Source organism: Bubalus kerabau, chromosome 3, assembly GCF_029407905.1.
Source record: "Bubalus kerabau isolate K-KA32 ecotype Philippines breed swamp buffalo chromosome 3, PCC_UOA_SB_1v2, whole genome shotgun sequence".
Taxonomy (NCBI): Eukaryota; Metazoa; Chordata; class Mammalia; order Artiodactyla; family Bovidae; genus Bubalus; species Bubalus kerabau.
The window spans coordinates 2,788,590-2,804,479 of record NC_073626.1 but is presented as its reverse complement, the minus strand read 5'-3'; the positions used below and the strand labels follow the sequence as shown (position 1 = coordinate 2,804,479).

Below are 15,890 nucleotides of genomic sequence, written 5' to 3'. Positions count from 1 at the left end.
GCACAGAGCACACACAGGGCTTCTCAGATCACTAGAAGCCACTGGACTGTCATGCCAGGTCCTGTTCACGTGGAGACGTGAGGAAGGTCGAGGTGCTTTCAGGACCATCAGGGGTGAGGGCCCTGCTTCTAGGATACCACCAGACTGTGCTCCCCGAGGGGAAGGGGCTAGCAAGGCCGAGGAGGAAAGAGCCTGGGGGCCAGCGGATGGGTGACCAGGGGCCTGCCCACAGCGCCCACAGGCCAGACCCAGGCACAAGCCCAGCTACCGGTCTCATCTCCGCTGCCGGCAGCCCCTTCACAGCAGAGCTGAGTGTGGCATCAGAGCCCGTCTGGCCCCAAAGCCCACAACACCTCCCACCTGGCTCTTCACAGAAGCAGCGTGCTGACCCCCTAGGCTAGACTGCCCTCTTTGGTCCAGAGTATTCACCAAGCAAGACCTGGGAGAGAGGTAATCCCCTGGAAGGCCTGAAGGGGATCACCGTTCAGCATGAGGACTATTTCCGAGCCGAGAATTATTCAACCAGACTTTGTGTCCTCGGTGAAAAGCAAGAAGTATGGCAATGTCACAGAATCACCAAAGTGAACTACTTAAGACGAGAATCACGGCCTGTGTTTAGAAACTATTCACTTAAAAAAAGCGATTCTGGGGCTGCTTGAAAGAAGCCATGTTTGCTCCAAACAGACTCCTGTAAGTGATCTCTCTCCTTGATTGGAGCGGAGCAGACACAGGCAGCTGCTGACGATGCCGAGGGGTGAAGCGCCCCCAGCTCGGCGGGAAATTGCGTGTGCGCGCATCCTGACGCCACGCTGTCTGCACCCCGCACACACCTCTCTGAGGGCGGGTGTAACATTCCTGTGAAAAGTGAGGCCCAGCCGCCTCCACAGTCCCTCGCCAGGGAAGTCACCCCTTCTGGCCACCTCCACTGCTATTTCTCCTGCTTTGAAAACAAATGAACAAACAATAGCCCAGGCTCCCCTCTGAGCTGTCTTAATTGTATTGGAAACTTCAAAATGACTATGATGATTAAAAACAAATGAAAGCAATGGTAGTTTTAGGAGAAAAAAAAATTCATCTTGAAACCATATAATTTTGACTTTGATCACACAATATCAGGGTCAATACTGGGGCTGCTTATTTTCCCCAAACTCAAGAGAAAGCAAAAATAAAACAAACAACCCTGGCTCACAGGACCGCCTTACAGAGGACATCCCCAGAATCACATGTGGTTTTGCTGCTTCTCAACCACCCCCAGCAAGAGTCTGACGTTTCTGGGGAGTAGAATAACTTCTACGCTCTCAAATGATGAGAACTCACTCATACTCCTTGAGACACCTACACATCTGCTAAAAAGCTTCTTCTTGTATCTCAACTTTTTACTCCTAACTTCAGAGTCCTCGCCGCCTGGCTGTCCCCTCCCACAATCTTATGATCCTCTGTACCTTTCCAAAACACACGCTGAAAGAGGCAGGCTTCCTTTCTGTACTTGGGGAAGCAAGACAAATCAAGCCAGTAACTGCTTCCCTCTTGATATTAACAGCCATGTCATTTTTAAAGACACAAAACCACTTTCTCAAAATTGAAACCGAGAGTCTATTCAATGCTTAGAAGAGGCACTCTCACACTGATTATTAATGAGGACTTTAAAGCTCACTATGACTGGATCCTTCGATCAAAGTTCTAAAATCAACAACTTTTGCTAAAAACAGGTGCAGCCGCTACGGAAATACATTTTGGAAGCTCTTCAAAAATTTAAAATGTACAATTACCATATGACCCAGCAATTTCCATTTCTAGGTATTTATCTGAAAAGAATAAAAATGCTAACTCAGAAACACACACACACTCTTTTGTTCACAGCAGCATTACTTACAATAGCCAAGATAGGGAACAACCTAAGAGCCTGTGGATCAATGTATAGAGCTGTGCGGTGTGTACATACACACACCTGCTGTGTAACACCTCAGAATTTACCACTTGCAGACACGGCAGAACTGTGGACACGAAGGAGCTGAGGACACAGAGGCCACCTGTAAGTTACATGGGGACTTTCACCTGTGTGCAGGGCTGGCACCCCCAACACCCCTGCGGTGTTCATCAAGGGTCAACCGTAATTAAGTATCAACCACCTTGAGATACAAGTGTGTCTATGTCACTGCTGGACTTGAAAAGCTGGTTCCAATTTTTATGTGAGCTAACTATATTTTAAAAACCAGTAACTTCAGGCTGAGCAGCAGCCACCCAGCATTGGTCACCTGATTTCAAACCCCACCCCCAACGCTGGTTCTCCCCTGGCTGTATGCCAAGCCCCGTTATATATCCACGTTATACACAGAAACGGTTATACCATTTCTATCTTATGGTTTCCAAAACTCCAAGACCTGTACTAAAAGGGAATACTTGGCAGTTAAAGCGACTTCTCATTCATAAAACTGAGCGGCACAGTTAACCTGTCCTCCTCCGTGGTGACGGCGATTAGGCTTAATGCCAAGAGCCTGGAGACAGGGAACAAGAGGAGCCTTGCTCCTGCCACACCGCCCCTCTCACAAGCCCGCAGGGTCCCGTGGAGGCCAAGGTCAGGGGGCGTCCGGCCGTCCTACATTCTCCCACTTCTCGTGGTACCACTGTCTGTGCGAGCACCACGCTGACGTCTCAGTCCTTGCTGCCCCGTCTGACACGTGACAGGTGGACTCACTCACGGGATGAGATACAAAACCCATGGAACAATCACAATTGTGGGCATGCCTCCTAACACACCACGTCTCGTTAACTACTTGACTTGAGGGTTGAATTAGAACCAGAGATTGTTCCTGTTAAGGCTCTGATCCCTGTAGACTCCCAGAAATTGCCATGACGACAGGTATCAGGAGCATCAGTCCCGTGGGCTGGAGAGAGAAGGCTGCTGTGGAAAGCTGACCCCCACTCGAGCTGCCAGCCCTGGGGAAGCGAGGGGCTTCCAGACACAGGACGCGTTTCAGGCTCCACGGCCTTCACCCCTGACCCAGAGGAAGCCAAGTGTTTAATTCTCAAAAGCAAACTTTAAGGCTCCTGACCGCACCCCCCTCAGGATGAAGCAGGTCACGGGAGAAAAGGCACCGGGACTCTCATCAGCTGCCGTAAACCCCTGAAGGCAGATGCCAGACAGGCCCGCACACTCTACCTGCTGGCGTGGCAGCCCCCGTCCTGTGTGGGGTCAGAGGGATGTGCACACACACGGGCTCAGACACGAGACGAGCGTGGTCCCCAGTAAGGCTGATGTGAACGTAAAGTCTTCACATTTTGAAAAAGTTAAAACTAGCCACCCCTCTGCCCCCACCCCCTCCCAATAGGCAAGGGATATATTAAGAAAATCAACAAAAAAATGAAAGCAAACAAGCAACTGTAACAAACAATGATACCATTTTTCTACCTTCTCATCAGGCAGGTAGATTTATGAAGAGTTAACAGGTGAATGGGCACCTGGTCTTCAAGTTGGTTTAGAGATGAATTTGCACCCATCGATCAAAACCTTAGGTCTGCTGTAGCCCTTGCATCCACGCTTGCTCACACCAGCAAGTGTATAGCCTCAAACGACTCATGAGAACCGCATCTCTACATGTGCGTCCACGTGGGTATAAACACACATGCGGGGGGGCGGGGGGCGAGGAAGTGAGGCAAAGCACAGAAACGGTGAGCACGCGGATGAAGGGCACAGTGCTTTCCTGGCACGGTCTCCCAGCACCCCCGTAAGGCGGAAATCATATTAAAAAAAAATCAAGCTTACAGCTTAAAAAGAAGTGAGACAGAGATACAAATCTTAACACAGAAAGTTCTCCAAGATGTGACGTCAAGTGAGAAAGACAAACCCAAGCACGTTTATGGAGCAGGACTCCACGCTGAAGAGTACCAGCAGACAGAAAAACATCTGGACTGACACACGTCACATCATGAACGGTCCCTCCGGGGAAGGAAGCGGGACTCTGAGGGGAGCGGCTGATGGTACACTGTCCCGCTCGCTCAGTGTGCTTGTCCAATTCACAGCATTTATGGATAACTTGTGGATTTATTTATTTATGGATTAAGACAGGGGTCTCAATAAAATATATTCACTTACAAGGGAAAAAACTATATAATGTGGTTCTCCCCTAAAGGACGCTCCGAGACGCAGGCCCCACTGCCGCCCGTGCGCGCGCCTGAGGCCAGGCTTGCACCTAAAGGCAGAGCCCGGGCCGCTGAGCAGGGCCGCCCGGGCCCAAGCACAGCGCCCGCTGCCGAGAGGCGCGCGCCGGAGACGTTCACGCGTCAATAACCACGACCACGATAAGGACGGAGAGCTGTTCACCTGAGTGTGAACACACATCCAAGGTGTACCATAAAATTAAAAAAGGAACCTACGTGGCAGAACCGTAAGACAAGCAGGAGCCCACTGATGTATTTAAAAGACGCGCGTGTCTGTACAGTTTCTGGAAGGAAAAGGCTGTTAGCAGCAGTTCTCAGAGGAGGAGGTGGTGGGACCGGGGAGGTGGGACTTTTACCTTTTCTTTTTCCTTTGAGATGTTTTAAGATATTACAGAAAAACCAGACAGAATTTTTTTTGCCAACCCAATATTTTATGTCTTCCTGTTCTTTAAAAATTTTAACTGTTAAAATACTTAATAAAAAGAAATTATGAACACCTGAAGACAATTTTAATCAACACTGAATAGGAACTAAATCTATAAGAACCTAAAATAAGGTAGCGGACAGTTAGATGAACTTAGTATTAGCGGACATCCTGCTCCACAAAACCACAAAGTTACAGGAAAGCAGCACAGGATGGCACTGGAGCCCCCTGGCCCCCGAGAGTCCAGTTCGGGAGGCGGGACGGGGCCTGGGCACGTGCCCAGGTGCTGCTGCTGCTGCTCTGGGGATCACAATCCCGAGAACTGCGGGCACGGGAGCAGACACCACAGAGAGTGGGAAGAGAGAGAAACCACACGGTCACAGGGACCCCAAAGTGGGCTCACCGGTCAACGCTGCCCAGAGTCCCAGGTATCCCCGAGTGTCCCTAGAGACCCTCACAGGGGAGCGGGGGGGGGTGTCCCCCAGGAGCAGAGCACAGAGTGCAGAGGTCCAGGGGGGCTCCTCCCGCGGGGACCCAGGCTTGTCCAGGCGGCTGGGAGCGTCCAGGACACAGGGGCCCATCAGACAGGAGATGCCAACCAACATCTGCTGCTTTCAAAGGGAAATCCCTCATGTCGCGCCCTTGGGCGCACGTTTAACTGACTGTCTGCTACTATGTGGCTTCAAATGCCCTCTCGTCCTGCGGGCACTTCCTGCGGCGGCCCCGCCGGGACCCTCTGCACCCCAGTCTCCTGGCTTCTTAACCTCCCTGGATTCAGCTCCCACTTTCGGCATTTTCCACGCTTACACAGTAAGCGGCCCAGGCTGCCTCTGACAAAGGAGCTCTGGGCTTCCCTGACGGGCACAGGGGCCAGCACCCGTCACCTGTCTCACGTTCTCAGCGCAGGACTTTACGTGCACCTCTCTGGCAGCATCACGCTTCCTCCCGGGTCCTCGCTTTGACTGAAAACGCTCACGAGATGGAAAACGTGGTCCATTGAGGTGTCTCCTCAGTCATTTTCCTCCTGAACCTGCTGTTAGTAGCTGACCCTTTGCGACTCCGTGAACTGTGTAGCCCACCAGGCTCCTCTGTTCATGGGACTCTCCAGGGAAGAATACTGGAGTGGGTTGCCATGCCTTCCTTTAGGGGATATTCCCGACCCAGGGACTGAACTCTCATTTCCTGCATGGGCAGGCGTGTTCTTTATCAATGAGTTTGGACTTAAAATCCAGCTGCCAACCCTACACCGTAACACTGATGAGGTTTAGATGTCATTAGAAAAAAAAGTTTGCAAAAAAAAAAAAAAAGAAAAAAAAGTTTGCTAATAACATTTTCTCAAAGTCATACTTGTGGAATGGTGATCAACAACATATTTGAATTCACAAAAAACAAAGTAATGATAATATAGTTTTTAAAAGCAATTGCTTTTGTAGGATTAATTCACCAGGCAATTAAAAGAGCATAAAAACAGAATCATTAACTTATTAATAGACTAGAAAGACAGCTGCACTGCCTAAATTTAAAACTTTTTCTATTTCTGAGTAAAGCAATATATTCATCTTTTAAACCTCTGTTTCATACTTTAAAATCATCAAAAACTAAACACATATGGTTAGTCTGTAAGAGTCACTGTGTGTATGTTAAAATTCTCCAGAAACATTTACTCTTTTGGGTAACAGACATTTAAATATCTGTTGTGCTTGGTAGCAAAAATATCCCCCCACACGATTAATGTTTTGAATAGGAGATGGTTCGTTTCCCAACGACTCCACGAGCAGCGCTTCAATTAGTTTTAGAAAAACAAATCAGGGTTCTGGTGCAGCTCTAAAATTAACCCTGTGTTAAGAATGTGCGAACGTGGACCAACTCCTCAGAAGGGCCTCAGCCCAGCTTGTTGTGAAAGAGACACGCCAAGGGCGAGCACAGGCTTTTCTGGAAGGTTCTGTGCTCTGGCCCGTGGACCTGTCTCTGCAACAGCACCCGTTACCTTGAGCATGACCCAGGGACAGGGCCACAAAGGATGCGCGCCAGCTCTTCTGCAGTGAGCACTGTCCTGCCTGACTCACACCCGCCACACGCAGGCTTGGCTCTGGCCAAGGGGCATGGGGCGCTGAGCCCCGTAAGAGAAGATCCCTCCTGGAGCCCAAGTCTAGCGCCTTCTACGCAGCAGGGTGACGGGAGGTGAGGCGCCCCGACCCGGACAAGCAGCCCTGACACCCCTGCAAGCCGGGCCCACCATGGCCCTGCAGACACTCCCAGGGGGCTGCCCGCCTCCCCACCATCTGTGTGGGGGGGAGGATCTCAATTTGTGGTGGATTTGAGGGGGCAGGAAAGAAGGACACTCCAGGGGCCCTGGGGAGTACATCACTCTCACCCCAACCTACCCACCCCCACAGAACAAGATGAAAGGCCTGTGAGATTTTACGCTCACATGCTCCTTGTGGTTTTAACCACAGCCACCCTTACAGATACTGAAAAAAATTTTTGAAATGGTCAGAGTACTAAAAAAAGAAGTTACCAACTTTTAATTCAAATAGAAGCCACAGCACACCTTGCACAGAACTCAAGGCTTCTACTAAGGGCAGCCAACCCTGCAGAGCTGTGCCAAGAGCAGCACGTTGAAACAGAAGGGTCAAGACAGCTTTTAGTTTGTGGGCGATCAACCACAGAATCTGAGTCCACCCACCGGGACCGTGGCTGCCTAGACCAAGGCAGAGTGAGTGAGTGTGAGTGTGTGTGTGTGTGTGTGTACACACCTTCTTCAGTTCAAAGGCGATGTCTCTGTCACAAGGCTTCTGTATACATGTGTCTTCCTAGAGCAGTGGCATGTGAACCTAGAGCAGGATGTGTGTGTGTGTGTGTGTGTGCCTCTAGCCCGCAGGCTACGTGGGCTCTGTCACAGTGACTGCAGGTCTTAGAGTGTGTGTGTTGTGTGTGTGTAACCCAGGGCAGGTGTGAGTGAGTGTGTACCCCCTTCAGCCCGCAGGCTACGTGGGCTCTGTCACAGTGACTCAAGTCTGTCCCCGCAACGGGAAAGCAGACACAGACCATCAGCGTGAAGAAACATGGCTGCGTTCCAGTAAAACTTTATGAAACAGAAATCAGAGCTTCTTATGTTTCATGGCTCATGAAGTATTATTCCTCTTGATTTTCTCAAACATCGGAAGATGTGAAAACCGTTCTCAGGTGACAGGCCACGTTGCACAGGCCACACAGGGTCTGGCCCGCAGGCCCAGGCCCCGTCTGCAGCAGCAGAGCCAGGCTCAGAGCAGGGCCCGGCATCTGCCACGCAGGAGGATGCGTCCGTCTGTCCATCTGGCGGGGGCAGCCAGCAATGGTACGGAGAACAAGACGGGAGGAACTGAGAAACAGCGCAGATTCCCGCTCTGTTTGAACCCCACAAGCTCTGCGACTTGACCTTCCCATGAAGTGGAACACCATCAGGTCTCGCCTACCCCCCAACTGCTACAGCCCTTCCTGACACCAAGTTCAAGGCCCGTGGCTCACATGAGCTCCCAGAGGCCGAGGGCAGGGAGGGGCAGAGCACCCAGGCAAAGTACGCGTCAGACAAACAAGCCTGTCCCCGTCCCTGGGATCCAGGGCCCGAGACCAAGCCGGGGGGACCCACCACGGCAAGACGGCCGAGTGGGGTCTCCGAGGAGCAGAGCCCCCCACGCCATCACTGCACCCTGTTCCGCGTTCGTCCACTGAGTGTGGCCCAAGGAACATGCACACAGTCCAGGGGCGGCCCCAGTCCTGCCCACGGGTGGGCTGGGGGAGCAGTGGGTCCCGGACCAGAGGGGACCGGAGTCCACGAGGTGAGGGAGGGCCAGGGCAGCTCCCGGCAGAGAAGACCAGGTGCCCCGGAGGCAGCAGGCAGGCAGGGGAGGCCAAGCAGACTCGGAGGCACCTGCTGACCAAGGCGATGGTGGAGCAACCCATCTGGCAACTGGGGATGCCTGTCCCGTTCAAGAACGGATGGGAAGTGGATGGGGGCTCTCAGAGGGCAGGAAGCAAGGGGACCGGTAAGAAAGCCGTGGCAGGTGAGAAGGCGCCAGGACCCACCGTGAGGCAAGGCTTACGTCAGAGAAGACGCAGCAGAACCCTAGAGGCGGTGGCTCACCAGGCTTGGGGAACACGCTGGGAGGGAAGCCGTCTCTGCTGATGCCCAGGTGTGCGACCCAGCGGTCAGGCAGCCCACAGGATGACCACCTGAGCTGCATGGTCCAGGGGCAAGACCAGTGTAAAAACAGTAGAAAACAGCACCCGTGCTGAACGGACCCCTCCTCCGAAATAAAGGTCACAACAGCTGTTTCAGAGAGGCCCCCCGAAATCCCAAAGGCTCTATTTGTGGTCGATACCCTCACTGAAAGGCATTTCTGGTTCTTTAGATGAGATGGGACAGTAAGAACCATGACTTCTCATCACTACTGCTCACACTTTGAAATTTCAGATGGATTCCTAACATGAGACCCAGTGTGTTAAGATGCATAAAAGCAGAAACTAAAGAAATACCAGCCACGACCTACCTAGAGGGGGGCGTTGTTTAAACCAACGGCAGGCGGTGGGCTAGCCTGCCGGCAGCCAATGGGACAGAACCCGTGCTGACTTCAGAGGCTGACGCCCCAGGCTTCCGGTAAAGAGAGGACGGGCCAGTGAGGTCTCTCCAGGGTTCCCAGAGACACACCTGCTCTGTCGGGAGCAGGGCCCGTGGAAGCTCCTGGGCTCAGGCTGGCCAGCTTGCCTTCCGGGACAGAACCGCGGAGGTGAGGGGGCCCCCCACGCCCCTCTGAGATCATCACTCACCTTTCCCGTTTACGGCCAGCCCCGTGGCCATGGCCGCCGTCACGGGGCCAGACGCCTGTGGCACCAGCGGGTGTATCCGGGGCCGGCTCCCCATCCGTGCCCGCTCTGCCCCAGGGCCCAGTAGGGCCCCCACGGGCTTCTCGGCCGCCGCCTCCGGGGCCGCCGTGTCCTCCGGCCCCTGCTCCACGGGGTCCGGCTTCTCGGGGCTCTCGTCCTGAAAGCCGTCCACCGCGGTCCTGCTCTTGATGGGGCTCTTGGGCACGAGGATCTTGATGCCCGACCGGGCCAGGTCCATGTTCTTGCGGGCGGCCAGGCCTGGTGCGGGGCTCTTCCGGAACTTCTGGCTGGTGGCAAACAGCGGGCTGCTCTTGGCCTCATGCTCCTTGCCCACCACTAGGGCTTTGGGGGCGGCCTTGGAGAAGCTGCTGTTGGTTGATCTGGAGATCTGCTTCCGAGCATTGTTCGGGGAGGTCCGGTTGGTTCTGGTGAAGGTGCCCTCCTTCTGCTTCTCCGTGTGGCGCCGGTTGAAGTCGTGGATGTACTCCTCGCAGTTCACCAGGTGCTGCTCTGGCTCCCAGGTGTCGTCCTCACTGTCGTAGCCTTTCCACCTAACCAAATATTCCGTCTTCCCTTTCTTGTTTTTCCTTTTGTCAACGATCCTTTCAACCTGTTTAGAGAGGAAAAGAGAAAAGTATGAACACGTTATCTGAAAAATAAACTGTGAGGATAACTAATAATAATGGAACATCAATCAGTTCAGTTCAGTCACTCAGTCATGTCCAACTCTTTGCAACCCCATGGACTGCTGTACGCCAGGCCTCCCTGTCCAACACCAACTCCCGGAGTTTACTCAAACTCATGTCCATTGGGTCAGTGATGCCATCCAACCATCTCATCATCTGTCGTCCCCCTCTCCTCCTGCCCTCAATCTTTCCCAGCATCAGAATCTTTTCAAATGAGTCAACTCTTCGCATCAGATGGCCAAAGTATTGGAGTTTCAGCTTCAACATCAGTCCTTCCAATGAATATTCAGGACTGATCTCCTTTAGGATGGACTGGTTGGATCTCCTTGCAGTCCAAGGGACTCTCAAGAGTCTTCTCCAACACCACAGTTCAAAAGCATCAGTTCTTTGGCGCTCAGCTTTCTTTATAGTCCAACTCTCACATCCATACATGACCACTGGAAAAACCATAGCCTTGACTAGACTTTTGTTGGCAAAGTAAGGTCTATGCTTTTTAATATGCTGTCTAGGTGGGTTATAACTTTTCTTCCAAGGAGAAAACGGAACATCAAAAACGAAAAAAAAAACTGTTACCAGGTGATGTAAATGGTTGTCCCCTCTGGAGCCAACCTGTCTAGAAACAGAACACTCAAGGTTTTAATGGTTTTCCTGAGATTAAGTCAAAGTGCTAAAATTTTAGGCCCAGAATATATGAACGTGCGTTACGTTGGTTATTTTTCTGGTGTGATTCAAAGAGGGCCCTCTTTTTACTTTTTATAACGAACCCTGAAGGCCTGAGCCAGTTTCATGGTCACAAGTGGGCAGTGCCGGGCATCGCCCGCCCTCTGCCTGGTCATCGTGGCACCAACAGCAGGCACTCCAGAAACAGAACAGCTGTGGTCTGTGCCAGGTGGTCCGCACCAGCCCACTGAGGAGACAGGGTCTGTACTCCAAGTATTACTCAGAAGCACTCAGTTAGAATCAAAAAGGTCAACAGAGGACCTAACGCTTTCTTGGTAATCAGGTTATTTACCTTTCAAACTGGGTTTTAACTAGTTTTACACCAACATCTTTAAAGGAAGATGCTGTTAATCTCTGAATTTCACAATCAACACATCCCACAACAATTCATGCACCCTTGCCATGAAACATATTGCTATTACCATTACTGTGACAAATTCCACCACCTTAATTAATGTCCTACATGTTAGTAGGAGACTGCCTATGATTCATGTGAACAAAATACATTTAACATAAATGTCTCCCAAGTTCTTGCGGAAATACTTAGAATCTGCTGTTATCTCTCCGGTCAACACAGAAACCACCAGCCCACTTCCCCAGTGGCAGCAGGCACCTCATCCCTTGTAGGCAGAGGCCTCAGCCACACAGTCGGCAACTCTTTAATTAAGGACGTAGGTCTGCGCCACCATCAAGGTCTTCAGCAAAGTCACAGGTTAGGCCAGGTGACACAACGGTGTACCTGCCCACCCCAGCAGGCATCGCCCATTGGGAATGCTCAGCATTCCCAAACAGCAAAAGCTAAGTGCAGCTGGGGATACCTCCCCTATTGTCAAGATATCCCCCTCAAACCCTCCAGCGTATCTGGGGCACAGAGAATCAAAGCCTGAAAACTATAGAACCTTTGGCCACCTGACACATAGAGCTGACTCAGTGGAAAAGACCGTGGTGCTGGGAGAGATTGAGGGCAGGAGAAGGGGACAACAGAGGATAAGATGGTTGGATGGCATCACTGACTGGATGGACATGAGTTTGAGCAAGCTCTGGGAGCTGGTGGTGGACAGGGGAGCCTGGCTTGCCGCAGTCTAGGGGGTTGCAAAGACTCGGACACGACTGAGCAGCTGAGTAACAACTACAGAAAAGCCTGAAGTTAAATACACGTTACTGCTTCTGTGCAACAAGGATGAAGGGTGAAGAAAGACCCTGTTTCAGCAGAAGGTAGACTTTAGACCCAGCAGATGACTCCCCATCACACCAGCCTCAGGCCTGCTCGGTGGACCCACAGGGTCCGGACGGCAGCGCGTGGAGCTTGCAAAGTGGATTTTCTCCCACTCCTTTGCTCGTGAAGAGTTGTGTTTAATGGCGTAAAATATTTCCATTCAAAACATGTATTTCTGGAAAATTCCACGCAAATCAATTTCATGGCAGCAATAACTTAAAAGTTTTAAATACAAGGGAGTAAAGAGATTACATTGTAAAAGCGAATTATGTTTAATATTTTCTTTCTGTATCAATTTCTACCCCAGAAGCACGAGGGAGGCTGAACCAGGAGAGCCCGTTTCCCTCCCGCCCTTCCCCTCAAGCTGCCGCCGGGTCTCGTCAGGAAGGGCGGGCCTCCTCCGTCCCCGTGTCGCGAGTGCTCCCTCCGGGACGATCAAGGTCCACAGGATCCCCCCCCCAGGCGGTCCCCCAGGGCCTGGGCAGCGCTGAGCGCGCGCCGGTGAGACGCTGCTCGGACCCGGACGGAGGAGGCAAGAGCCGCAGCCAGGAGACCAGGGCTCGTGAAGGGCCGTGCGGGCGGCCGACCACGGTGCTCCGCCACTGCAGCACAGAGACAACACGACTCCACTCATGGGCACTAAGGCCGGGGCTTATCATTTTCACGCGTCCCCTAGAAGATGACGCTTTTGGTTTCCTTCAACTATTTGAAACCCGGAAGGCTCCCAGCGTGCGCCACAGCAACAAACAGGCAGGCGCAGGTGCCCTGAGCGCGCGTGTGCAGCTCTAACTCTCGCGGGGACGCGGCGCCCAGGGCGCAATCTCGCGGGCGCCCAGGGCGCAATCTCGCGCGGCTCCACCAACTCTCGCGCGGGCGCGGTGCGTGCGAGCGCGTGCGGACAGCGCGTGCAGCTGACGCGAGTACAGAGACGGGACGCGCCCAGACACACGGTGGGTCAGTCGGGCCACCGCCGCCTCGGGCCCCTCACACCAACTTCACACCAAACCGGGACATGACCCCCCCTTCAAGGACAAACGTCCTCCCCCGCTCTGACAGCTTGAAAGTAAAGCGTTGTGTATTCCTTCTCTGGCTGAAATCATCCCCCACAAGAGGGCACATCGCCTGCATTCACCAAGATTCTACTAGAAGCTCGATATTATCTCAGAGCGCTTCTGTGGTGAGGAACACCTGATCACAAGACAATGCATGAAGAACTCTTTGGGTTTTGAGTCCCTTCCTCTTGAAATCCACCTCATAACTGGTTCTGATAGCTAGTATCGACGCACTTTCTTAAAGTGTTAATATATACAAGCATCCACTTCTAGTACAGAATTTCAATGCAAACATTTTTTATGAAACAAATTCTTCATAAAAGCACTGAACTGCAGATACATGTTCTTTTTGTTAGGATTTCCTTCTAAAACTCAATCTACAAAATCAAAATGTGAAAGAAAACCAAACCTTCCTTAACACAGCAAAGTCCTCTGACAGTTTACAGAGCAGTAGAATTAATCAAAAAGGGTCATTCCAAAACCCAGCCCACTTTCACCGACCTCAGAGCACACAGCAATCAGGGCCCAGGAATGAGTTGGGATGGGCTGAGCGTTGCACAAAACAGAAAGAAAACAAAGGTTCTCCGACTGCCTGTGGCATGTGGAATCCTAGTTCCCAGACCAGGGAGGGAACCTACACTCCCTGCATTGGAAGTGCAGAAGTCTTAACCACTGGACCGCCAGGGAAGTCTCTCTATGAAGCTTTCATAGCAAAAGTAACACATCATCTTTGTGACTTGGAGGTAAGCAAAGGTATTTGAAGTCACAAAAAGCAATGACCATGTTAGAAAATTGGTAAGCCAGACTTCATCAGAAAACAATGCTGAGAAAATGTATAAACAAGCCACAGATGGGGAGATAATATCCAGGAAAAAGTATCTCCAAAGACTGGTCCCTAAGACTACTAAAGAAGTCCTTGAGTTCAATAACAAAAAGACCAAAATGTAATTTAAAAGTGGGCAAAAGATTTAAGCATACATTCCCCAAAGAAGATACCTGAATGGCCAGTGAAACACAGTAAGAAGGGATGAACCCTCATGGTTCTTGAGGAAATGCAAATAGACAATGCTATACCACCCTTAGAAAGCATCACTACAAACAAAGCTAGTGGAGGTGATGAAATTCCAGTTGAGCTATTCCAAATCCTGAAAGATGATGCTGTGAAAGTGCTGCACTCAATATGCCAGCAAATTTGGAAAACTCAGCAGTGGCCACAGGACTGGAAAAGGTCAGTTTTCATGCCAATCCCAAAGAAAGGCAATGCCAAAGAATGCTCAAACTACCGCACAATTGCACTCATCTCACACGCTAGTAAAGTAATGCTCAAAATTCTCCAAGCCAGGCTTCAGCAATACGTGAACCGTGAACTTCCTGATGTTCAAGCTGGTTTTAGAAAAGGCAGAGGAACCAGAGATCAATTTGCCAACATCCGCTGGATCATGGAAAAAGCAAGAGACTTCCAGAAAAGCATCTATTTCTGCTTTATTGACTATGCCAAAGCCTTTGACTGTGTGGATCACAATAAACTGTGGACAATTCTGAAAGAGATGGGAATACCAGACCACCTGATCTGCCTCTTGAGAAATTTGTATGCGGTCAGGAAGCAACAGTTAGAACTGGACATGGAACAACAGAATGGTTCCAAATAGGAAAAGGAGTTCGTCAAGGCTGTATATTGTCACCCTGTTTATTTAACTTCTATGCAGAGTACATCATGAGAAACGCTGGGCTGGAAGAAACACAAGCTGGAATCAAGATTGCCGGGAGAAATATCAATAACCTCAGATATGCAGATGACACCACCCTTATGGCAGAAAGTGAAGAGGAACTCAAAAGCCTCTTGATGAAAGTGAAAGAGGAGAGTGAAAAAGTTGGCTTAAAGCTCAACATTCAGAAAACGAAGATCATGGCATCTGGTCCCATCACTTCATGGGAAATAGATGGGGAAACAGTGTCAGACTTTATTTTTCTGGGCTCCAAAATCACTGCAGATGGTGACTGCAGCCATGAAATTAAAAGACGCTTACTCCTTGGAAGGAAAGTTATGATCAACCTAGACAGCATATTCAAAAGCAGAGACATTACTTTGCCAACAAAGGTCTGTCTAGTCAAGGCTATGGTTTTTCCTGTGGTCATGTATGGATGTGAGAGTTGGACTGTGAAGAAAGCTGAGCGCTGAAGAATTGATGCTTTTGAACTGTGGTGTTGGAGAAGACTCTTGAGAGTCCCTTGGACTGCAAGGAGATCCAACCAGTCCATTCTGAAGGAGATCAGTCCTGGGTGTTCTTTGGAAGGAATGATGCTAAAGCTAAAACTCCAGTCCTTTGGCCACCTCATGTGAAGAGTTGACTCACTGGAAAAGACTCTGATGCTGGGAGGGATTGGGGGCAAGAGGAGAAGGGGACGACAGAGGATGAGATGGCTGGATGGCATCACTGACTCGACGGACATGAGTCTCAGTGAACTGGGGGAGTTGGTGATGGACAAGGAGGCCTGGCGTGCTGCGATTCATGGGGTTGCAAAGAGTTGGACACGACTGAGCGACTGATCTGATCTGATCTGATACCACTATATACCCATTAAAATGGCTAAAAAGAAAAAAACACCAAGAAGGTACAACTGGAAGATTCATACACTCATTGTCAGCAGGATTTTAAAGTGGCACACCCATTTTGGTAAAAGGTCTGTCAGCATTTTATAAAACTAAACAAATACCCACCCTATGACGCAGCAATTTCAATCATTACTTACCCAAAAGGAATGAAAACATA

General features: G+C 50.8%; 1 protein-coding gene across 4 annotated transcripts in view; it reads right to left on the bottom strand.

Moving 5' to 3' along the window:
* CDYL (chromodomain Y like) overlaps positions 1 to 15,890 on the bottom strand; it is a 100,115-nt gene that overhangs the window by 23,770 nt on the left and 60,455 nt on the right. For all 4 annotated transcript variants that reach the window (XM_055570504.1, XM_055570505.1, XM_055570507.1 and 1 more), the window contains exon 2: positions 9,389 to 10,055. In XM_055570504.1, coding sequence (XP_055426479.1) covers positions 9,389 to 10,055 — 667 coding nt within the window. The remainder of the gene's footprint in view (positions 1 to 9,388; positions 10,056 to 15,890) is intronic.